We start from the raw sequence: 25,096 nt of genomic DNA on the forward strand, positions 1-25,096 counted from the left end.
CACATCTACTCAATCATGTAAATATGTGTGCTTCTAGTCCCTCTACTGCTGTTGTTTTTTTGGTACACTAACACCGCTACTACAATTCATTGTGTGATATCCTACAAAACGAGTAGGATTGTTTCTATGTATGGAGCTATTGCAATCCATCACATAATATTGCAAGCATGCTTACTTTCTAATTAAATAACAATGTCTAGAAAACTATGGTCTAGAGCGTTGTGGATAGTGTTTCATATGCGATCCATTCCCTTGGAGCCACAAGTTCATAGCAACACATGATCCAACGTTATGGATTGGTGTAGTAAAAACACATGTTTTACTCCAATGCAACTATTAAAAATATATTCTTCAAGTTTTGAAATTCACCTTACACAACAAAAAGTCATCAACCTCGAAGTATTAGGCTTTAAGATTTAGTTGATGACTATCATATCGACAACAATAACAAAATAGAAGTGAACCGTACAATGCAGCTCCGTGAAAATAATAAAGAAAAAAAGAAAATTTCAAATAAGCTTCATTCTAACAACAATATTGAAGTTCCAAAACTCTATTCAAGCTTAATAGGAAGTGCTACTGGTTTGGAATGTACTTAACCACCAATTTAGGAAGACGACAAAGCTCACCTGGTTCTTTGCAAAGCATTTCTATGCATGAGAACATAAAAAAGCCCATTCATTCCACAAATTTGCTTCGACTAGTCTAAAAACCATTGCAAGAGGCATATGTTTTCCAACACAACTTTATGCATATTTTGCAAATACTTATTCTATGTGACAATCTACATTACATGGTGTGACCCTGGTGATATAGATATATTTTTAATGTGCAGAACTTCAACAAGGAGTGATTTACAATCAAGTGAGTCAAAAATAAGATCATAATACCCTTGGAAAGTCCACACACGTGTTTGTTTTAAAGACCTTGTGAAGTATAGGAAGGATCTGAAAACTTGAAACTAAGATATGCATAGTATAGGAAATCTATCATTTCCAACATGGTGCCATCATGATATCCACACAAATAAGATATAGAAATCTGCATGTTATGCATATGCATAAACTTTAGATACATACAAATTACATGAGCATTTTCATTAACTATATCTCACATCTTAAGCTCTAGTAAGCCATATGTTTTCATTCAAAATCTCATTAACCTTACCACAAGAATATCTCATTAAACCTACACAAGCAATATAAATTATGTTGCTAATAGTTATGCTTTGTTTGTCAAAGTTTACATTTACATACAACTAATTAATTTCTATTCCAACAAAATCATTGATTGTCTCCACCTCAAATTTTAGATTTTTTAAAGATATTTCAAAACTCCATTTAGTCAGCTGTTTCTATTTTTGACAATCATTGAGCATATGTGTGCATGAACGAATTTGTATTCACGTGTTTCTACTTTGAATGTTTTTTTGTAAACCTTTTTTATGGATTTTAATTGAACATTGGAATTCCCACCAATAATATACAAGAATGATATCAATTACACAATATCTTGTGTCATCACATTCAAAAGAAGGGCCCAAAACATTTTCGCATGCTCTAGTGCGGCATTCCATCATTCCAGAAAATAATTCCATTCTTTCTCCATGGTCTTCATTTTTGGTGCCAAAAAACCCATCACTAAACTAACTCCTGGCTTCTTCACAAGTTGACCTTTTTATCAAACTTGTCATATGCAAACAGGAAGTATAACCTTGAAAACTCCCTCAGCAAGAGTCATTGTATTAACCTATAAAGTATCCATCAAACACAATAATGAGCACAAACTTCAAAATGTTTACTCCCATAGCAATCCAAAACTTGGATCAACGTATAATAAAGACTATTCATCTAGCCTTTCTGTTATGAAGTTGGGGTAAATTAGTATTTAATACATTCCACGTATTAGAAACAGAAACTAAGACCATGTAAAACATTGGCTAGAACCTCATAGAGACGTTCTCATATATGTATATAGTACAACAGTGAAGATTAGATAAAGAACAGATCAAACATGCCTTAAGGATCGGCAACCTGTACAACTTCTTAGTATCTCAGTCATTTAATCCCACATTTATATACCTCAAAAGTTCTACAACTTCAAATAATGCTGCTGTAAGTCTCAAGTTCTACCGCAGAGGCCACATAACATCCACACAAACTAAAGAAAAACATATAGAAAGTAAATACTAAAATATGTTACAAAAATATTTTTGGAATACGAAAACCCATGTCTTGAGAGATTCAGTGTTTTCTTTAGTATTATCCCCATCTATCCAATGAAGCAGGTATGGCCATATTGCAAAAGGAATGTTTTATGAAAAGTGGCAGATTTTTTATACCACCTGTTGTCCTATAATGAAATGCACTCATTATGGTGGTATCCTCCCTTCATTTGATTTGCTGAAATACCTTATGACGTAGTTGACCAAATAGTTCATGAAAATCCTTCGTAATTGAGAGGAGAATGTCTGGGGTGGCTATGCAGTTCAAACGAGGAAAAAGAACCTATTCATAGGCCATGCTTAGCAAATCCTTCCCAAGGTAACCTTTCACTATTGAATCATCCCAACCAACCTCGTCTTTATGTAACCTTCTACCCATGACTACGGATAACGATATTATTCATTCCAAAAATTCATCATTTTTCAACAACCAGGTCATATATACTATTATAAAGAAGAACAATAATCTTCAAGGAACCATCCTATGTAGCAAAAAGAATATGGCTAGTTCATTCAAACATTTATGTCCCACCCTTATTTCCAACAATACAACATCAATCTTGGGTAATTTGACATGTTAACAAGTGTCTCCTCATCAAATAGAAATGCTTCTTTTGAGAATTTAAGCTATTTGTCCATTTCATAATTAAATCATAACTGGACTAATTCCCCATTTCAGGATTGGGTGCTTAAATTAAGCAGTTTCTCCATTTAATGGTTAAATAGAAGAATAATTGGACGATGCAATTAATTTTAGTATCAATAGACGTATTTAGAGAAATAGTTTTTTGAGGTTATTTTATCCTAACGGCCTGACCAATCTAGATGTTCTTTCATCCCTCCATTCAGCAAAACAGCTGCATCACCTTCCCCTACCAAACCATTCTAATCCCCATCAACATGCAAACCGTTTCCATCCACATTCACTCTTCTCTTGGGTTTTCAGTAGTATTAACTATTTCTCCATAATATTGTGTTTTTAGTTTTGGATGATTAAAGAAACCCCAAGCTTCTCCAAATGCTATATATTTTCACTACCCATAGGTAAGACTATAAATTTCTTTTGAAGTATCCGAGTCATGAAAAATCCAAACGATGATGAGCTGGTTATCCACAAGTTAAATGTAACTTTTAAATGTAACACTGGCAAAGAGAACATGAAACGATGAATAGAGAAACCTGCTTTTACAAGAAAGGACTCCAACTTTATCCAATCAAGACCAGAAATGTGACATATTGAGAAAAACATTTTCACAATATTCTGAATGACTAGATCTAAATATTATTTCATCTGTTAAAGCAAATTTTACTGCTCATTTATATGAATAGCACAAGTCTGAATCTCATACCTTCGGATTTCTTGCTGGATATTGTACAGACTTTCTGTACCCATGGCCAGACATTTCTTGAATTGTATATCCATTCCACCTCAACGTAAGATAAGCAGTTTCTGAAAGAAGTTTGGGAGGACATATGGCATGTACTTATTCTCATCACCTTTGTGGGGAATCTAAGCTCGTGGTGCCAAACTGTTACCTGCAGATCTAGAGCTAGATTTAGAATGCTTCTCCATCAAATGCATTGAGTTTTCTGTATTTGAAAGAGTGCAATCTTCTGAAGGTTTCTCTATGATCTTTTTCTTTGTCGATGGAACTTCCATGGGCATTGTTGCTTGACAACTCCTCTTCCGTAGGATCGACGGAGTACTAGGAAAGCTTTTTGCTGCAAAACGAAGCAATTCTTGTGGGCTCGCCTCGGAAAGTGAAAAAGCACAAGTATAAGGTGGTGGTGTGGAGAAACCAAATGTTGATGTGAAAATTTTTTGTGAGCTTGAAGGACTTGACATGATTTCTACTTCTCCGGGAGGAGACAAGTATGATTCTCTCACAAAACCCCTCGACTCTTCTTGATACATTTTTGCTGATGAAAGTGATCCAATGTGAATCAATGATTGAGCAGCAGTGTCAAAAACTGCTGTCTCAATAGAAGGATGGAGAGATAAGTATGACAATCTCTTGGATTTTGGTGGTGTTGATATGCTATTACCTTGACTCATCATTTTTGGTGCTAAATGATTATTTGGAGCTCCTACCATAGTCTCACATAAGCTTCTAGTTGAACCTCCAAGGCGACATGAGGTTAATTCACCTTCTCCTCCAGGAAGAACCAAAGCTTTAACCATTCTTGTCATGTGACTTGTGATGACAGTTTGCCCATTTCTCTCTCTTGAAAACTCAGGTGACTCTTTCTCTATGTCTAGAGCTCCGTTCTTTTCCGCCATCTGGTGTGAGCTTGCAGTTGTAAATGATAAGATAGCTCTATTCTCGTGTGATAATTCCATGGCAATCAACTGATCATTGGATGATGAAATTCCCTTTGATTGATTTTCAGGAGAAATTACTGGCTCCAGCTTCTTTTTCAAAGAGCTATTCCAATGGTTCTTGATAGCATTGTCTGTCCTGAAAAACAAAAACAAAAATCTTGCATGATAAAATCAACGTAAGCTAAAATACTATGCAACTGTTACTTTCAAACTTTTATATGGTATACCTTCCAGGCAGACATTTTGCAATCTCTGCCCATTTATTCCCATGGATATGGTGAGCCTTAATAAGACCTATCTCCTCCTCAGGAGTCCAAGCATCCTTTTTTATATTTGGATCCAAGTGGTTATGCCATCTGGAGATACAATCACATGAAATGGTTTGGTTTGGTGAGATGCTGAATAAAATTATCTTTCTTGCTCATCAGATTTTCAAACATATCTTGCTAATTCAGTATACATCAGCTACATATGATGTAAATGTTGATAAAGATCAGATATATCTTGCTAATACCTTTCACGACATTGTTTCCCGATTCGCCCAGGTAAAGATCGTGCAATAACAGACCATTTCTTGGCTCCATGTTTGCTAACAAGTTCCATTATCTTTTCATCCTCCTTAATTCATTAAGTAAAACCAAAGTGAGACATAAATATTTATATAGAATTGCAGTTGAATGGGATAACAATGAGATACGAACATCCTTGGTCCATGGTCCTTTAACAAGATTTGGATTGAGGACCTTCTGCCATCGATGCAAACATTGAACATCAGATCGATCTTTCAGCAACTCAGCTTTAAAACAAGGAAGTCAAGTTAGTAAATTTACCTCTCTATGCATCAACAAAAGTTTTGATTGAGTGAGTAACCAAGCAATGTTCATGTGCTTACCTATCCTTTTCCAATTTTTACCTTTGAAATATTGAACTGCTCTTCTAAGTATGTCATCCTATAAAGCAATTGAGTTCATTAGAAAATAACAAAGGTTTTAATAAATCCAAGCACAACCTACAGTCACAAATGTAAAATGAGATTCACTTTCACATAAAAAAGATTTTAGTCTTAAATTCAAGCACAACTCCCAATCCCAGATTTATAATGAGAACTATTATCATGTAAGATTCCAACGCAACCCAAGATTGCAAATGTAAGATGAGATTCATTCTCACCTCTTCCGGCGTCCATCCACCCTTGGAAGATCTCCTAGTGGGACCACCAGAGCGCCTATAATAAAATGAGCAATTAGAAATCATCTCCAACAAGGTTGAGCATGTGGTGGTCAGATAATGTCAGATTATTTGATCATACAATTTCAAACCTCGATATTTAGAATATATTAACATTTCATATTATAAGTAATTGTATAGTACATGGTACATGGTAAAAGATATAATTAACACACATTTTAATAAATAATAATCAAAACATAAGATTTATAATAATAATAATTAAAAGACTTTATATAATTTACAACTGTAACTTTTGCATTCAATCAAAATATTAGAAATTTTCAACAATCAATGTTTTAGAAAAAATCTTGAGAGACTATTAAATTTTCTAGAATGTTTGAAAAATATTACAGCCTTCCATCCGTGTAGCATAGTTAAGGTTGCTCTAAGTCTAAATGCCTCATGATGCGAGTAGAGTAAAAGCTTGCCTCACAAGTTCTGAGAACCACCCAATTAAAGAATGGCTTGAGGCATGGAATCTCTTAAACATATCCAATTTAAAGACTAATCCAATCAGCTGATTAGAGTTTTCGCCGTGTAATTTTTAGGTACAACCATAGAGTAAATTTGCCTAAATGGAAGGAGATATATATCTAATTGAAGGACAAAAGTATCACGCTTGAAAAGCATTTCGATACAGAATTTGCCTCATATGTGAGAAGAAATACATCCAATTAAAATATAAGCTTAAAAATGAAGTTAACCAAGGAAATGGGGTTGTATGTAAAGATTAATCATTCCAATATGTAAATGCCTACTCCATCCTGCTGTAATGAAATTAAAAGGAGAAATATATTTGAAATAAAATTATAGCCGATTGTGTTCGAAATAAATTTACGAAAGGAATCATGCCTCCTACTTAAAAATAACATCTTCAATTTGAAAGACTATTAACGATTTCAACTCGTATATAAGGATAAACCTACCCAATGTTATGGTATTAGACTAATTACAACAAAAAGAGTAATGACACGTAGCATTAAAAATGTATATCCATTTACATGCATAAGCAATCTATCAAGATTAATGAAAAACGGACTAATATATCATGGAATATATTCTTCGTATTCATGGACAAATGAACTAATCTATCAGTTAATGATAAAAAAAACTAGTGTAATGGTAAACACTGAACCATGTATATGTCATACATATCCATTGATAAATACAATATCAAATTAAAGGGAAAAACACAAGACTACGTTAAAAAAATTGCTTTTTGGCAGATATACACATACCCATGAGGAGAAGAAAGAGAAAGCTCCGTGCTATCTCCACATTCAGACATCTACTATCAGATGATGATGGTGGAAGAACCGCCTGCCTTTCTCCAGCTTTTGCCTCCTTGCGATTGATAGCCTAATTTCCTCTCCCGATCAGATTGGGAAACCCTAATATTGATCAGATGGAGAGAGAGAGAGAAAGGAACACTAATTTCTTTCCTTCCTTTTGAATGCCTCTTATATTCCGAAGAAGAAGAGGACGGAATCTGAGAAGAGATAAGAGGTTTCAAAAGTCAGAAACGTTGACTTGATTAGGAGTGGACGAGGGCGAGGGCGATCATACATGTGATAAAGAAACAGGAAAGATGAACGAATCGAGGATATAAGCACGTAGAAACGGACAGAGACAGTGAGGAACCAAATTTTAGGGTTTGATCGAAGAAGCAGAAGCAAAAGAAGAAGAAGAAGAAGATTGAAAAGGAAAATAGATAAATAAAATGAACATACAAAAGAATAGATAAATAAATAAATAGTTAGAAGACAGAGAAAATAAATAATGAGTTGTCTTTAAAACATAAAGTAAAAAAATAAAAATAGAGACGTTTACAATTTAAAAGTCTGGCTCGCCGTTTTGTTTTTTTTTTCCTCTTCGTTTTTTTTGGGGTAAATTTCTTCTTCTCTCTCTCTCTCTCTCTCTCTCTCTCTCTCTGTTTTTAAGGTTAAAAAAAAGCACACAAACTCATGCATGCTCTTTTTATTTTGCCTTTCCCTTCATTTTGTTCTTATCAATTTTTTATCGCTTTGCTCTCAGCAACCCATCCATATTATATGTATGTAGATACTAGATAGATCATACATCATATAGCATTAAGAGCTTTGCGACCTTCCTGGGTCGTCCGTCCGAAACTCGCAACACACAAAGAACTCGTGGAGTATGTATGTATGTATGATGAGCCCTCTCGCAAACCACATTCGAAATAATGTCGTGTCGAAGGATCTGCGCATGCCATAGATCTTCTCGAAGAGAGATTAACCAGCCAGTCCTACTCAGAAAAGATCGTCTCGTAGATTCGATTAATCGTGAAAGTCGATCTTTATGCTTGCCGATTGACCAAACACCTCTTGATTTCGGCTCGTTCAATTTGTCTCCAGACTCCTCCTAGAGTGCCTAAAGAATATGTCATTAGCCTTTCCCATCGAAGACGTTATTTGATAGGAAAGGAAAATGTTTAAAAAATGACTTTTCCCTTTGTAAATTTGATGGGGGAAAAAGATGGGAGCAACCAATATGAGTTCTAGAACTACATGCTTGGGAACTTGTGTCAGATATTGCCCCTTCAGTAGATAGTTTAAAGTTCTTCTTGATGGACGAAATCCAAGAGAACTAAATCATTGTTTCTTATGCTTTTGCGACACTTCACACGAAGAGAATGAATTATGTATTCTACTTTATTAATGTAGGGTAAGATCCCATGAGAACACTTTTTTGTTTATGTTGTAAACATGGATTCCAATTTTTAACACCATGCCTTGAATCTTATGATTTACCATAAAGCGTTTCCAAACAAATTCCCATGGATGAGGAAGGCACAAATTGTAAATGTTATGAGACAATATTGTTCTCAATGCTCATCTATATACATAAGTTACATGGCTTCAGTTGTCGATTCAAAAACATATTTAGTATCATATTGTGCATTGTTGCTTTCATATAACTTTTGAATTGTACTAAATGCTTTCTCGTTACCTCCTTGCATGAGTGTGATGTCTTGATTTTTGCAATTTGTATATTCCACACTAATATAAACATTAACAATATGTCTATTCTTGTGGTATAAATCCATATTGTAGTTACTTGGTGGATATCTTTACATGAGCATTCTTAATCCTATTCACTAATACTTTGGCAATATAGTATAAATCAATAGGAATAGGGTACATATTTGTTTCATTTATTAAAGAGCTTTCTTATTCATATAAATCCTTAATCAAATTAGGCGCGCGTGAAGAAGCTAGAGGTCGTTTCCTTCTGAAATGGAGAGGTTCTCCGATGGTGGAGATGGTGGATGCCAATGCAAAGTGGATTTATCAACCACCACATTGGTTGTTCCCTTTGAGGGTACCAAACGTATAGGTGGGTGGTGCCACGTGACGAGATTGGAGGATGTTTATGTTGAATTAGGGTTGTATGAGGCTCACGTTGAGGGTTATGCGGTCAAATAATTTTGTGCTTATCGGATGATGCAGTGATTATGAGTTTTTTTGTTGATTCCTTTATACATGTTGGTTTCTTTGTAGCCATGCAAGTTAGCTTGTAAGATATGAGTTGTATACTATCCTATGTACATTGACTTAACTAATGGAAGTAATAATTTTTTTGGAAAAAAAAAACCTTAATCAAATCATATTTCCAAGAACTAGATCATTTTCCAGTCTTCTCGTCCTTTATTTGCCATATATAATGATACCTCCTCTAAGTGGTCCCAAAACTTGAGAAGAAATTCAACTTTAATGTTATCCCATAAAGTTGTTTTCCACAATGACAAACTAGTTCTTGCCTCCTATAATATGTCCTCTTTAATATGTGTCTCTATGCCTTAAGGCTTCTCAGTGTGTAAAAATGGGTTGGACACGAGATAATTGTGTGAATATTCAAGTACAATTGTATCCTTTGGGGTATATGAAATATGTGAGAAGAAAAGATATCGACACATTCCCATGTTATAACTTCAACTACTTTTGCGACCAATTGTCATTCCTTGACTTTGATAGATTTAATTGTTTCTTTTGGATGAATCGAGGGCAATCTTCTAAAAACACATGCAAGTTAGACCCCATGTTTTGTAATTTGCTCATCTATCTTGCCCTTTTACATTGCAAAATTTCTAATCATTCCTTCATCCCTTAAACACACACACATGTCTAAAATGTTTCCTATTGATTAGGGGTTTTTTCTCACTTATTCTATTATTATTTTTAGTTTTTCTCTTTCTTATTTGTTTTGTTTAAATTGTTATTTTTTTTAACTCATTTATTTTGTCGTGTCTATTTTATTTCTTTGTCCACTTGGTATTCTCAATAACCATATTTATTCATGTCCTTTTCTTATTTCTTTCTCTAATTGTTTATTTCATATTCTTAATTTTGGGAAATTTGCAAACCTACCCTCACTCATCTTCACGAAATTGTCTCTCTCCCTCCAAAGAAACACACAATTATACCCTTAGTGGTAAGTTGTTAGGCCAATAATCATATGTCTTGGGTTCGAGAACTAACTTTCTCACCTATGTAGTACTCTCTTATTTACTAGATGCCACTGTAGAATGTAAGGGTCAAACACATAACCTTTTGGTCTCCATCGGGCAACTTTACCAACTGAGTTGCATCCAGTCAGACATTGCCTTGTCTCTCCCTCCCCACTTAAAAATCCCATAATTATATCAATTGTGTGACAAAACAGTGCAATGCTTTACATACCATTTGAGTTCACAATTACATGGCCACTGTAACATGAGCAAGGTAAAAGAGTTGGCAAATGTTGGCATACTCTTCAGTTTTGGTTTTAGTATCATGTATATACAATCTATGTTATAAAAGGTAAAATACGACCAATGCAAACCATTTTTAAATAAGTTGCATGGAATCTAGCAATGGCCTTGATTTTCTAGCATTTTATGAATGCACAATACGCTCGAGAGAGACGTGTGCAAGGATGGGCGAGGGTTGAACATGTTGGGAAACTAAGCTCGCATGTAGTCCAACATGGAGCATTGTCAAAAGACCACGACACAAAGCGTCTAAGAACTCGCTTGTTCTCGTATCCAATCGAAGAGAATGAGAGGCAAAGCTATATGAAAAAATCATCATAGACTGTGATCCCAAGCCGTGAAAGGACTTGTTCTTGGGCAACATATGTATGCATAGTTGACGAAGTCTGGTCAATGGAAACCCGATGGGCACATTTCTTCGATCAGGGCGAATGTGAGGGTAAATTGTATTGAAGCAAAGGTGTGAAGTGATGGGCGTGGTGGATGGATGGGGTCTATCTCTCTCTCTCTCTCTCTCTCTCTCTCTCTCTCTCTCTATATATATATATATATATATATATATATATATATATTATATAGGTTCATGTTGTGGTAGAAGGGAGAAAGAATGGGAGTTACATGGATTTCATGGGACCATTTGACTACTCCCAAAAGGTTAGGTTGTGCAACAATATTGGATATATGTCAACGTGATCAACCATGGATATATATGATGCAATAATTTATTCAGCATGAAGGATTGGTACATGGGAAAACAAAGATTCAAGCATCTTGGTGGTCATTACTCAATGGAAGTATTCCTCTAAAGATTCGACATTCTGTACGTGGACAACATTTAGTAAGATCATGGCAAGATGCATTATCTCTTTTTGAGTGTGAACCATCAAGTGATCGAGAATCTTGTAATTCCTTACAAAATGAATTGCTTGTTTCTTCTCGAGTGTTGTTTTGGCATGGGAAAGAGAAGTTGAGATATCAATTCAATCGTTTATTTTGATTAGGGATTGTACACACTGGAAGATGTGGTTGATAATGAATCTCAAAGGTTGTCGGAATTTGAAGATGCCAAGTGATGGTTATGTGGTACACGCTCAATACAAGTCACTACAAATATATTGTATCATCATGCAATGACATCATTGTCTTGACTATCTCCTAAAGCAAATAAGTTGTGGAATGTATGTATGTTGAATGCAAGGTGGTGGAAAATATTACAACATGGTTGGCATTCCCATCTACCATTTCGTGCAAAGGTATTCATATGGAATGTCATGATTGGCTGGCTCTCATTAGGTTCGGCCTTAAATAGATGAGGACTAGGGTTTGACACTTGTTTCTTTTGCACCGTTGTTGCGGAAATCCGCAGGTACGTGTCGGATCAGGCGGGACCACCAGGGTCACGGACCACAGAGAGATGGATATCAAATGGTCGTTTTCTTCGGGGCCGGTTACACCCGTTGTGGCACCCACTAGACGATCTCGAATGCAACCGAACCAGACAGATCTGGATATGGCTGGATGGGTCCGGAAGCAACTGGATTGAAGATAGGGAGAGCACACGCAGCACACCGGCTCTCGCACCCTCTCATGTACAGAAAAGGGAACAACATAAATCACGCGGCCTGACCGTGACACGATATATACAAGACGAAGAGTATCCGGACCGAAAGGGGAGACATGCCGCGACTCAAAACGACTCAACACACACACACATCACAAGCGCATCCAGACAGAGCGAAAACCCAAAGACACCGACACAAACATATGCACACCAAAGTTTTCGCATATGTATTTACAAGGGACACAAGTTATAACGCCAGTTTCGAGTCGGTTCAATACTGAACAGATACAACAACCGTCTACAGGCAAGCTCCAGTCGGGGAGCACTATGGCTCGCCTACGCAAGTGGGGTCTTGCACAAGAGACAAAGCCACTAACGGAAACCCTCAAAGTGTAACAACACAGTGACATCAAACACGTAGTTAGTGAGGATTGAACATGCAACCTCACATCTACAAGAGAACATGCTCAACCATTTTGATATGAGCATGTATTTATACTTAATAGTTTAGTATTGCTATTCTAGCATATACTACATTCCAGAATATTCTAGTCTTTAGTTTATTCTAGAAATATTCTATGGTGTATTCTAGACGGGTATATTCTAGAGATATTCAATTATCTCAAAACTTGTATAAATACTTATAACCTCCTTGGTCCCTTTCAAGGGATTCAACACCAGTCATTGACACATCAATCTAGTATTCTTGTTTAGCCCCCCCCCCCCCCCCCCATATTCTCTCCTTGATTTACATCTCTGTCTTTATGCCCTTGTATTGTTCCTAACATCTTAAGTTCCTCGTCTCGTTGCTCCCAACTTCCCAAGTTTCTATCCTCATCACGTTGAATTCCACGTTTGTAACCTTATCGATCGTAGCCTCGTCATTTGTGTTATGTCGTAGTCTAGGGTTGGTGTGTCCATGACACAGAGCACGGGAACTTAGAACCACGCAACCCTAACAAAAAGGAAGAAGAAGAGAAAGACCACCATACTTTAGATCTAGCGGTATACCCTCTTAACTCAAAATGGGCAACCCCTTCACAAGAGACCCCTCCCTCATTTTATAGTCAAAGGAGGGAAGGACATTACAATGTGGGATAAATATCCCCTATTATTTTATATACATTTCCTAATGTACATGTGCACATGTTGCACATCGACAACTTTGCCCATTCCATTCGGTTTTCTCACTGTAGCCGGAAATCTTCACGACATCGTTCCATTGGAGGATAGTACACATAGGTTCATTAAATGTCCTATAGCGTGTACCATTTGGAAGTACTTATCGGACATTTGGCAAGTTTTAACCCATTGTTGTTTGAGACCTCAACAATGGGTTTTTTCTCATTATGTTCCAAATGGTTCAAATGATGAGATGGAGATATTGTTCCAATTTTTACGTTATTGGGGACTACAACATAATTGGAATATGCGTAATGCTTTCATGTTTGATAATAAACATGGGGTGAAAGCCTATATAAAGATGTTGAAAGGTATTCTCATTTGGAATTTTTGGATGTTAGAGCATGTGGGGATCATTTCCTCAAATGAATATTCAGGTTTTATAATGGCCTTACAAGACATCCCTCTCCCTACATAAGTATATGATAGGTAGAGGAGACTAAAAAGTGTTGTAACTAAGTGGATTTTACATACAATTAATATAATTGTGTGCTTTTACCCGAGAGAGGGAGAGAGACTAATTACATGATTATAACTAGGACTAAAGGCTGTTTTTAAACTCGAATACAAAATTCTCAACATCCAATAGTACATATATAATAGTGTACACACACACACACACACATATTCAATAGTGTATATTTCAGTGCTATATAAGACTCAAATATCATGGAATTATTCCATTAAAACCCCAGGATGGCCTCATATGGAATTGATTATGGTGCAATTAGATTTGGAGAAAGCTTATGATCATGTTAATTGGTCGTTTGTTTCCGGGTTAATGCATACAATGGGCTTTGGACCTCGTATGTTTCGCCTCATGTTTTTATTAGGATAAGATGTGGTGTCTTGAGTAATGCTTAATGGGGGAGTTACATTAGATATTGCCCTCACAATATCCGTTCGTCAAGGATGCCCTCTTAGCCCATTGTTGTTTGTTATTGTTACTCATCCCTTGTTAATGATGTTATCAAGGCTTGCAACAAATGGTGACATTGTGGGTTTACACCTTCTGTCTAAAGGGCAACTACTAGCACAATTCATGTTTCTTTCATGTTTCTACAAGCCTCACAAAAGAATCTTGAGAGGGGGGTGCTTGTATGGAACCAATTTGCATTGGCGTCCGGATTACATATTAATTGGAGGAAGTCTACTCTCGTATCATGTACGAAAAGGGATTTGGAATGTTTAGGATGACAATGACATGTGGCAAGAAAGGCTCTAATTTTTGACACTTGGGCAATCCATTAGGAATGAATGTTACAAATGGTCAATTGATTGAATGGATGTCTAATAAGTTGAGGGATAAGGTCATGTATTGGAAGTCACAACCTTGGTCATCATGTACGCTTGAAGGTTGTACAATGTATTATGGAACCTGTGATATTATATTACCTACCATTGTTGCCATGGATAAAGAAGGGGTTGCATTCTATTTTGCAACCTCTTCGATATTTGTCGTGGAAGAAGAGCGATAAGATGGGAATCACTTGGGTTGCATGGAATCATCTAGCAACCCCTGAGCGCTCGGGGGAAACTAAAATATTGAACTTATCTAAGCATATGATGGCTCATAGATTTTCATTATTCAAGACATGTGTTCAAACTCATAACCATGGATATCTATTGTTCAATATTTCATTGAGAACAAGGGTTTAACACACGGGAGGACAACGATTAAGGCTTCGTGGTGTAAATTACTGAATGGATGTATTTCACTTAGGATTCCAGGCTCTACATGTGTTCAACACTTGGTTACCTCATGGCAAGAAGCACTCTTGTTATGTGTATGGAAACCATCATCTAGTAGAGAGCATTGTAATTCTTTGCAAAAAGAGTTGTTAGTGTCTTCTCAGTTATTATGTTGGCTAGGAAAGGAGAGATTGTGCTCTCAATTTAATCGCTTGTTTCATTTGGGGGTCAAAGAGGTGGGAGATATAGTTGAGGCTTAATCTCAAATAATTTTGGAGTTTGTTGAAGCACGACAATTATTATGCATTCCGCCTAATTATGGGTTTATTTGGCAATAACTACAGAATATTTCCATTGATGCCAGGTCCCTTGCCTCTACAAACAGGAGAACAACCGTGGATTGATTGGTGTTTAAAGGGTCAAACGTCGTTGTTACAAGTGAATACTAATCTTTTGTATCATTGCTCTGTCGAGTCTCTTGGATGGTTATCATCTAAGGCTGAAGAAGAATGGGGAATACACAAATCTGATCATGGGTGGTGGTAGATTTTACAACGTCGTTGGCATTCTAAATTGCCACTTGTAGCAAAGGTCTTCATTTGGAGAGTTTTGATTGGAGGATTGCCTTTGGGATTAGCTCTAAAGCGTCGTGGACTAACAACGGGTAATTGCTTCTTTTGCATTGTTCAAATGAAAGATAGTACTCATCGATTTATACAATGTCTGATTGCTTGCCAAATTTGGAATTACATTTCTCAAATTTGGCAAGTCTTATCACGATGTTATTTGGCACCTAGACAGTGGGTGTCTGCACAATTTGCACAGGTTGACCCAAATCAGACATGGAGATTGTTTTTCTATTTCTAAGATATCGGGGATTACGTCATAATTGGAATATGCGCAACACTTTTGTATTTGATGGTAGACATGGGGTGAAAGCATATCTATGAAAATTGAAGGGAGTACTAATGTGACAATTTTCTTTATTGGAGCAAGTGGAAATTCTTTCCTCGGTGGAGTGTTCGTCTTGCCTATTGGCAATTCAACATGTTCCACTACCCATCCCATGTAGTGTAGTTAGTGGGTGACCATACTCCATTGTCATACCCATTGTAAGTAGTGTTTTTTACACACATTTATTAATATAATTGTGTGTTTTCACCAAGAGAGAGAGAGAGAGAGAGAGAGAGAGAGAGAGAGAGAGAGAGAGAGCATGCATGTACATAGATGGATTATTCTTTGTGCATGAGATGGCCATCATGCATGGGTGAATTGCTTCATCTTAAAATGAAAAAGGAGAGGGGTATTTTGGGAATTATGTGAAATCAGAGGAGAAAAGGGGGGTATTGCTAGTAATTCTTTAGGTTTCGTTATAATCGTGTCTCAAATAAACCCTTTATCTCTCTCTCTCTCTCTCTCTCTCTCTCTCTCTCTCTGTGCTCGCCCTTGTGCAGAGCTGCTATGGCGAAGCGAAAACGAGGAGATGACGAAGGAGAAGAAGAGCGAGAATCGAAGAAGAAAGGCTTCCCTTGTCATATCAAGAACAAGCTCCTGCGATCCATCCAGTACTCAAAGCTTAAGCATGAGAAGAAAAAGATGAAAGACAAGCGACGGAAAGAACGCGATGCTGCGGAAAGTCAAGCCCTCGAGCTTGGGGAGCAAGTAAGTTTACGTCTTCTTTTTTCTCTTATCTCCTTTCGATCGCGGATTCGATTATCCATTGCTGTCGATGAGAATTTGTCAGAAAATTCTCTTTTTGAGATGGAAGTGATGTAGATATCTGTTATGGTTCTTTTTGGTGTCTGTATGCAGCTATGTAGAAATGTGATTTAGATGAAAATGATATAGAAATCTGGTAAATTCTTTTTCTATCGCAAAAATTAAATCTCATTTTAGGTGAAAATGGCGCAGAAATTTGTACGGATGAGCATGCCCCTTTGTCACAAATTGTAGAACAAAATATATTTTTATAATGGAAAATAGCATGAAGTATATTCAAATGCAGCTTTGAAGGCATACTTTTGATGAAAATTGTTTAGAAATCAGTTAGCGATGTATATGTTGAAGCACATTTTTGGATAAAATGGTTCACAAATGTGTTTGCAATATAATGCTGAAATATATATATAGATGTATCTTTGGAAGCATATTGTACATATGTAGAATTCTTTGTAATGTGCAGATGTATCCAAACTGATATTCTACACTAAAGCATATGCAGCTACAAATTCTCAACTAGAACAGAAAATCATGCAATCTAGACTGAAATGATAGATATGTTTGAATGAATATGAGAAGTAACATTTAGATGATAATGGTGTAGAAATCTATTTGTGACGTAAGATGCACATGCAGGAAGTTTCTTGACAAAGTATATGGGTGTTTTTCTTAAAGTCGTGATTACTTTCCTAGATAATTGTTTCCATATAACTGGACAATGGCACATTTTTTCAGTTTTTCTTTGTACTAATTCTTGGGAGTATTGATGTCTAATGCTGTCATTTGCAGCCGCCAACGAGGATGGTTCCTCGGACTATCGAGAACACTCGAGAACCAGATGAAACCATTGCACAGCCTGATGATGAAGAGGTACTTTACTTTTGAAATAATTTTTTCAAGGGAAAACCCCCCAAAACATGACGTTTTTTTTGTTTATCAACTCTAAGGCAGTGGCCCTAGTTTTCTTTAGTTCCTCAAATGCCCATGGTCAACCCCTGAAGACTGAAAAAGGTTATTAATTGACCATATAGTCGCTCAAATAGCACTTATAATCAAGAAAGAAAGGGATGAATAAAACATATATTTACTTAACTATCCTATTTAAATGCTGGAGGGGGACCTGACCAAGGGGACTTGGAAAAGTAAATAAATGATCAGTGTATATTGAAGTTTCCTGTTCTTTGAATCAATATATTATATTCCAAAGTACTGTTTTAATCAGTAAATTTGGTGACAGCTGCATGCTGAGGATGCCGCTGATGAATTCAATGCCCATTTTAATCATGAGCATACACCGCAAATTCTGATAACATCTTCCAGATGGTGCTCCACGGTACACTCATGATAAAAGCTTGTGAATTTATTGGTCGGAAAGCAATGACATAATGTCAAACTTGGAGTAAATTTTTACACTTTCTTAAATATCCTTGCAGATCACTATCAAGTTTATTGCAGAACTACTTAGTGTAATACCAAATACCTACTATTATAAAAGAGGTTCATACGAATTAAAGCAGGTTTGGCATAATGTTTACAATCTTGTCTCTGTCCACTAGGAAGAAAAGCAAAAGAAGGAAATAAGACATGATGTTTTTTTATTCTTTATCTCATCAGAAAGTTTTTTCTGATGCACGTGTTTATACCATGTGACAGATTGTAAAATACGCGAAGAACCGTGACTTTACAGCTATAATTGTGATCCATGACAACAGAAAAGAACCTAGTAAGTTTAGATCGAAGACTATTGCTGGATACTTCTCTCCCAACTATATAACAACTTGCTGATTGTTTTTGGCAGATGGAATGCTTGTGATAAATTTGCCAGAGGGCCCTACTGCACATTTCAAGATTTCTAATGTAGTATTAAGTAAAAAAATAAAGGTTGGTTTCTTCTCATTGTTGAAGCTCATTCAACATGTCTCATAATGTCAATGGGCTTATCTGTGCCTTCTATTCAACAGGGACATGGGAAACCTACTAGACATTTACCTGAACTTATTTTGAATAATTTCGTAACAAGGATAGGCCATAGAATTGGAAGGTATTTATTATCTTCTTTACAAAGTCTGAAAGTTTGTTTCTAATGCTGGTTTAGATTTATGATTCATTAAAAGAAAAAACTAAGTGCTTACTTCTATTTATACTATGTTGTCTGGATCAATTTATTTTTCTTATTTTTTGCTGAGTGTGCTCATCATCGTCATACGAAGCTTCAATCACTCTCCTTATATAGGCATTGTGAAGTTATGGGCTTCGTGAATGTGATCATGGGTACATAGTGGAGGTTGATACACGTGTGACTTCTGGAAAGAAAGTAGTTATTGAGGATGAAAATCTGGATTCATCTTTTCTAGATGGTCTATTAATGATGATCCCTGTTGCAGATGCAGACATATATTCGACAAGAAGTGCAGACTGAAGTTATCTTTACACGAGCTCCGGCTCGTGTGCTTCCAAGTGACCATATATGGTTAAAGATACAACTTAGCAGATGAAGTTAGAACTAATCCTAATAGCTAACCTAATTCAATGCACCAGTCTTTCTGCTGGCCGCACATGAGATGGTAATGCTTCACATCAATACTCCTCAAGTGCTTTACTCCTATCAACCGCCCTTTTCCACATTGGATACTTCATAGCCTCCACAGAGTTGAAGATACATTGAATTGCTTCTTAAGATACATAATCAGTCTGATTTGAAAGAAGTTATTTATCTATCAGTGTGCAGACATTTCCTCGTCAGGTCCACTTCCTTTTACACCTTCCTATGCCACAAACTAAATCTATACTTTTCAAGACCCTCAACCTTCTCTTTGAAGAAATATACCCACATTGTCCTTCTATGATCAAGAAACAGGTTGATGTGCATAATGCGTTTGTCCTCATCTTTTTGTAAAGGCTAACAGGGACCGGCTTTAGAGGAAATTTCACTCATGGTCTCTTTAAGAGACTTTTGATGATAATATGTGCACTCACACTGCAACAACTAGTGTGAGCAAGTTGTATACCAGCCTATCTACCTGCTCTTTTTGCAATCATAGAACACAAGCACCCAACGTGTTGATGCCATAGCTCCGCATCCAAGACACTGTTACACTTGTCCACAACTAATGTAGCCAGCTTGGAAGTAGACATATTGCCTCCTCTCCCCCTGGACCTAATTCCTTGTTGAGCATTGTTGTGGATTTTCACACTTGCCTTCCCACATATCACCTTGCACCCAACATCCACGAACCTTAACTTTGATAGTAGATTCTAATGAGTTCCATAACCAAAAAATACATTTTCCAAGCACTTAGCCCCAGAAGCTTGAACCTTTACATATATTGATATGCTTCCCTTGTCCAGACATCTTTGCTTATCACCCACCATAATGAACACATCTTTGACATCCCTCAAGTTTCAGAACCAGTGCCATTAACTCTTCATGCGTTGGTGTGCTCCTCTATCTAGAAATAATTTTTCTGTATCCTCTACCCTTACATATTAGTGAGCTTTTGAAACCCAAAACTCTTTTGCTCAACGTAAGATGCTTTATCCTTATGATGAACACCTCCCCCTTCTTGTCTTTCGCCATCCACTTACAGGCCAATTGATTCCTCTGAGAGGTTAGCACTGAATTACTTGTCTCACTACCATGTAATATGTAAGCCTGCCTTTTTCTTTTCTCTGCTACCGATTCTTATATAGTTAGAGCCATCATGACTTTCAGGTTAATTGAACCTATTTCTTTCACCAACTTGGCATCCAATCTGAGCATGATGTCCAAAAGCTCATAGAATCAACATGGTGGACATCTTGAACTGTACAGTACATAGTTTGTCCCCTCATCCCCATGGACATCATGTAGTTCATACTGTCACCAGCTTCTCAATGGACATTACTGGTGGTCATGGCCTTGCCACACAAAGAATCCTGCATCCACCCAACATCACTTGTTGAAGCCATTTGTGACATTGACCGAATTCACAAATCTTGATTAATTAATGCACCCTTTGGTCTAATGTCGTCGTTGTCCTCCACCTCAATTCTTGTCAAATAGCATGTGTAGAACCTCATAGCTCTGATAACATATTAAATAATGCATGGAAACACTAGAATGCATAAATTCAAATTTGACAAATCACTGTAGAAGACAAATATTTAATATTAACAAAAGGTGAAGAGGTAGATAATTATCTTCAAGTGCTCCAATTAAGCCGCTATTCGCTAAAAGGATGATTAAATGTGGGGATAATGTATATAATTGTTAATTGTAATATCTGTTCATCAAGATGTTTCCTAGGATCAACTCATCATATATTCGAGCACATAAAAGCTCCATTGTCAAATGCTTTACCACACTACATATATTGAAAAGATCCATGATCATATGCTGTAACATTCTGTTGATTATAATATTATAAATCTATATGTTGCATCAAGAAGTTCTCTAGGACACACTCCAGGAAAAGTCTTCTTATAACAGCAAGTGGTAATAACTCTGCTATTTTCTGTATCTAAAATTTCTGGTAGCTTGGCAAGATATTCTCGTCTTTTTAGTTTTGTATATTTTCATTTTCTTTTAATGATAAATGAACCATGAAGAATTACAGTAAGCGTTTGATTTACAATGAACAGGATGCTCGCATCACTCTTTCCCCAGCAACCAAACTTTCGGGGTAGACGTGCTGTAACATTCCACAATCAACGTGATTTTATATTCTTTCGTCATCACAGGTAATAGCAACCTCTACTTTTGTAACGGAATGAATATTTTGCAATTGCAACATCTTCAATGTTCTGGTCATTTGTAATATATTTGCCTAGAAATCCAATATATTATGACACATCACCCATGATGTTCAAATAGTGATACTTCGCATACTTGTTAGCCTCACCACACCTTATTTTTGGCTGAAATGTTTCAGTCCTGGAAGGGGCCAAACTGCAACTGCAATCTGTATATATATACATATCTAAGATTATATATTATTTATACTTATAAAATACTATATAAATACTATGTACCAGAAATTTCCTGACAAAGAAACAAACAAATAAAAAATAAGGAATCTATTTGTAATGGAGATAGCTTCCACATCTAACTCTCATTCATTCTTTCGTTCCAACGAGGCTACCTGAGAGGGATTCAGAAGCTGTTAAATTTTACCTGGTATCTAATTGGTCACCATGTCTGTATTGTGAATACGAGTAGGATTGGTAATCTTTCTCATGTCTCATGTCTCCATCCCCGCCCCTGCCCCCGGGTGGCGATGTATCATACAAACCTCCAAAACAGCATGCTTTGACCACTAATAAGGAGGCGCTGGCACCTAGCAGTATTGTAGTCATCTTGTTTTTGTCTTCCGAAACATATTAGTTTGTAAGCGTTGGAAAGAAAATGACAAATTATACATATTTTATTAAGAAAGTTGTAACCTACACAATAGGGGAACAATAAATAAAGGTTATACTTACGAATTTTGGGGTGAATGTGTCAGATTGGTTTTAGAAGGAGCATTTTACATGCGTCAACGACAATTTTTCTTTGTTTTAGGTGATTCACATTTCAGCTTGACTTATGTTATTAGTTGCACATTTCTAGTACATAGCACATCACAAATATTTTGCATTCGGTAACCAAATTTGAGGAATTTCCCAGAACCTCTAAGAAGGCTTTATTGTAATGACATCATAACGGTGTGAATTTTTTTGTCTAGTACATAGCACATCATAAATATTTTGCATTTGGTTAACCAAATTTTACGAATTTCCCCAAACCTCTAAGAAGGCTTGATGGTGATGACATCATAAAGGTGTGAAAGGGTTTGCCACAAAGTATTTTTGCTCCATATCGGCCTTGACATTCATACAGCAAATTGCATCATACATTCATACTTTCGTTCACACATTCATATAGTATGCCTCCCTAATTTCATTTAGGAGGGTAAGCAATAGTGCTGACAGAAACAAAGAGGAGAAAGGGAACCATTGTACACTTGGCTGCTTCTGATCATAGTATCACTATTGGTTACTTAAAGGATTATGGAACCTTATCCATGCACTTTTCAAGAATTAGTAAAAAAGAGTATTTTTCTTTCCTCAAACTCGACTATGCTATGGTTTCCCAAAAGTGGGAAATGTCATTCAAAGATAATAAATATTAGTATTCATGGAAGGATATATAGGATTATAGGGAAATATTATTAGTATCCTGTGTGGAAGGGAATAGCTTAGCCATTCTGGGTTCTCTTTTTTGGGTTTAAAATGGATGAGTTTCTCCCTTTTGTCAAACATTCACTGTTTGGGATGTGATAGCTTGATAGGGTTTGCAAAGTAATAGCCATATGGAATGTGGGAAATGTTTTGTTTTCCAAAATATTTCTGAAAATCCATCTGATTGGCCCTTTATATGAATGCACAATCATTTACATTCATACAAGACAGAATATACAGGCTTCGAGCTGTAGAAAAATGGGACTAAAGGACAGTAATGATAATTTGATTGATGTTGAAGTGGTGTATTCAAGAAGGAATTGAATAGTGACCTAAAAATGGCAGAATAAAAATAGTGCAGTTATTAATCCAAACATCAAACTTGGCTCTGATACGAATTTTGGAATTAATTCCTTGTATCTCAATCAGACGCACACTAAAAGTTGTGAATTCCCTTCTCTGAACAGATCAAAGTTTAGTGTCACATATTTTACACAAACATTCTGCAGTATCAACTTTTCAGTTTGGTATTAATCTGTACCGTCTGTTCATCCAATAGGCCATGGGCCATAATTCAATCCCTAGAATTATTATCTATACATGATATTCATCATAAATGTTTTTGAAAGTCTCTGAAAAATGTTTGTGTAGCAACACAACTGTAATTACAATTCGCAAGAAACAATTAAAAGTACCTGTGAAGATAGTTCTCTCAGGTTGGTGAATTCATTACCATAGTTTTTTCATTTGCCAAGGCTGTTTCTCCCCTATTTTCAAGGACTTGAAAACTTTGTTTTTTTTTGTGACTGAGGTTTTAAAAAGTTTGTCCTAATTTAAGGAATCCCAAGTAATATTCCCCTTATTAAATGAAATATTTTGTGTTTATTTTGAAATGGTTTCATAACCTCCTTGTTTTATGTTTTTATGATTTCATAACTATTTATATTTAGATGTCCATGAGGTTCCTTAATTGTTTTTCACTTGCTTGGTATCTGTTTTCAGGTATATTTTTGAAGAGAAGGAAGGGAAGGGTTCATCAGCAAAAGCTGGAGCTAATGCTAAGGGAAGCAGTACTAAGAAAGGCCCTAAACAGGCAATTATTGCCCGGTTACAGGTTTCTCTCTCTATATAATAGGGTTTCACTATTACTACATTATTTAGCTATCATATATCTATGATATATTAATTCTCCTTAACTACATGCTGCACTGGGTATTAAATTAATGACATCATGAGACTGATTTGTGATCAAATTGTGCTAGAGTTGCAGTATGAACATCATTCTCTCTGTACCAAAGTTTTAGTTCATATGTTTAGATCTTCGTTTTTGCCTAATTTTAAACTTTTTTTGCAAGCTTATTTTTGTTAACAAGTCAATGTCAAAGACAATGAAAGCTTGATGGGAAAATTTTCATCAAAAAAGATGCAATGTATATAGTATCCTATATGAGCACACTTGCATGAAGTGGTCTTATTCTTTATATATCTTTGCAAAAAAATGTTTATAGTATCCTATATGAGTACACTCGCATGAATTGTTCTTGCTTTTATATATCTTTATGAGATGATCCTAATCCCTGAAAGTGGTTTGTTGCAGGAGTGTGGTCCTCGCTTCACTTTAAAGCTTTTGAGCTTACAACATGGCACTTTTGATTCAAAATTCGGAGAGTATGAATGGGTGCACAAGGTAAATGATTACTTGAGATTTTGATATTGCCTAATGTTAGTGGTCAGATGCAATGATAGTTTTGCTGACTGTTTTATATGCATTTGCAGCCAGATATGGACACCAGTCGAAGGCGTTTTTTCTTGTAAACTCGTGATTTTAATTTATTACTGAAACCCTTTTTGAAGAGGTGCAAATCAACCGATGGATGTGTCCAACCATTACCATCATAATGAACTGAAACAGAAGACGCATCATTTCTGTGGAATCCGATGCTATTGAGCAAGTGTCACAGGAAGAGAGATTCATTTCAATTGACATGCTAAAATATAGCCTTCTAATGAATGATGAGAGGTACTTTGCATCTTCCAGAATGTAATTCTAATTTTACACTGAGCTGGGAAATGATTTTTCAGTAAGTGGGTTTACTCTGCGGTGTTTTTTTTGGTTCAGTAGAAATTGTCTTTAAGAGAAATGATAATTTAGTATCAGAGTCACTATATGAAGTATCTCAAAAAGTAGAGGTCAGT

The 25,096-nt window shown here is 36.1% G+C and overlaps 2 protein-coding genes across 2 annotated transcripts; one reads left to right on the plus strand and one right to left on the minus strand.

The window, feature by feature from the left end:
* Positions 1-1,517: 1,517 nt before the first annotated feature.
* On the minus strand, positions 1,518-7,475 carry LOC147863922 (uncharacterized). Its single transcript, XM_087319970.1, has 8 exons — positions 7,016-7,475; positions 5,718-5,772; positions 5,440-5,497; positions 5,249-5,343; positions 5,062-5,165; positions 4,775-4,903; positions 3,574-4,683; positions 1,518-1,749 (listed from the first exon to the last, which is right to left on the minus strand). Exons 1-7 carry the CDS (start codon positions 7,063-7,065, stop codon positions 3,735-3,737), a joined length of 1,440 nt encoding a protein of 479 aa, XP_087176096.1. The 5' UTR covers positions 7,066-7,475; the 3' UTR covers positions 1,518-1,749; positions 3,574-3,734.
* An 8,914-nt stretch (positions 7,476-16,389) lies between these two features.
* On the plus strand, positions 16,390-24,996 carry MEE49 (Ribosomal RNA processing Brix domain protein). The gene is made up of 11 exons (XM_087320246.1): positions 16,390-16,645; positions 17,492-17,572; positions 17,940-18,035; positions 18,136-18,219; positions 18,356-18,425; positions 18,501-18,583; positions 18,664-18,743; positions 21,323-21,421; positions 23,903-24,014; positions 24,498-24,587; positions 24,677-24,996. Exons 1-11 carry the CDS (start codon positions 16,445-16,447, stop codon positions 24,713-24,715), a joined length of 1,035 nt encoding a protein of 344 aa, XP_087176372.1. The 5' UTR covers positions 16,390-16,444; the 3' UTR covers positions 24,716-24,996.
* The last annotated feature ends 100 nt before the right edge of the window (positions 24,997-25,096 follow it).

Source organism: Azolla caroliniana, unplaced genomic scaffold (genome assembly GCF_043228905.1).
Source record: "Azolla caroliniana isolate FFs.n. ecotype wild unplaced genomic scaffold, voAzoCaro1.0.p SCAF_5, whole genome shotgun sequence".
NCBI classification, from domain to species: domain Eukaryota; kingdom Viridiplantae; phylum Streptophyta; class Polypodiopsida; order Salviniales; family Salviniaceae; genus Azolla; species Azolla caroliniana.

Bases quoted from the DNA above. Each gene is read 5' to 3' on its own strand.
- LOC147863922 (XM_087319970.1), bottom strand. From the start codon at position 7,065: ATGTCTGAATGTGGAGATAGCACGGAGCTTTCTCTTTCTTCTCCTCAT. The intron at 4,904-5,061 runs GTATTAGCAAGA...TTGTATCTCCAG, and splicing joins GGGAAACAATGTCGTGAAAG to ATGGCATAACCACTTGGATC. The intron at 4,684-4,774 runs GTATACCATATA...TTTGTTTTTCAG, and splicing joins GCAAAATGTCTGCCTGGAAG to GACAGACAATGCTATCAAGA.
- MEE49 (XM_087320246.1), top strand. From the start codon at position 16,445: ATGGCGAAGCGAAAACGAGGAGATGACGAAGGAGAAGAAGAGCGAGAA. The intron at 21,422-23,902 runs GTAATAGCAACC...ATCTGTTTTCAG, and splicing joins ATATTCTTTCGTCATCACAG to GTATATTTTTGAAGAGAAGG. The intron at 24,588-24,676 runs GTAAATGATTAC...ATGCATTTGCAG, and splicing joins AGTATGAATGGGTGCACAAG to CCAGATATGGACACCAGTCG.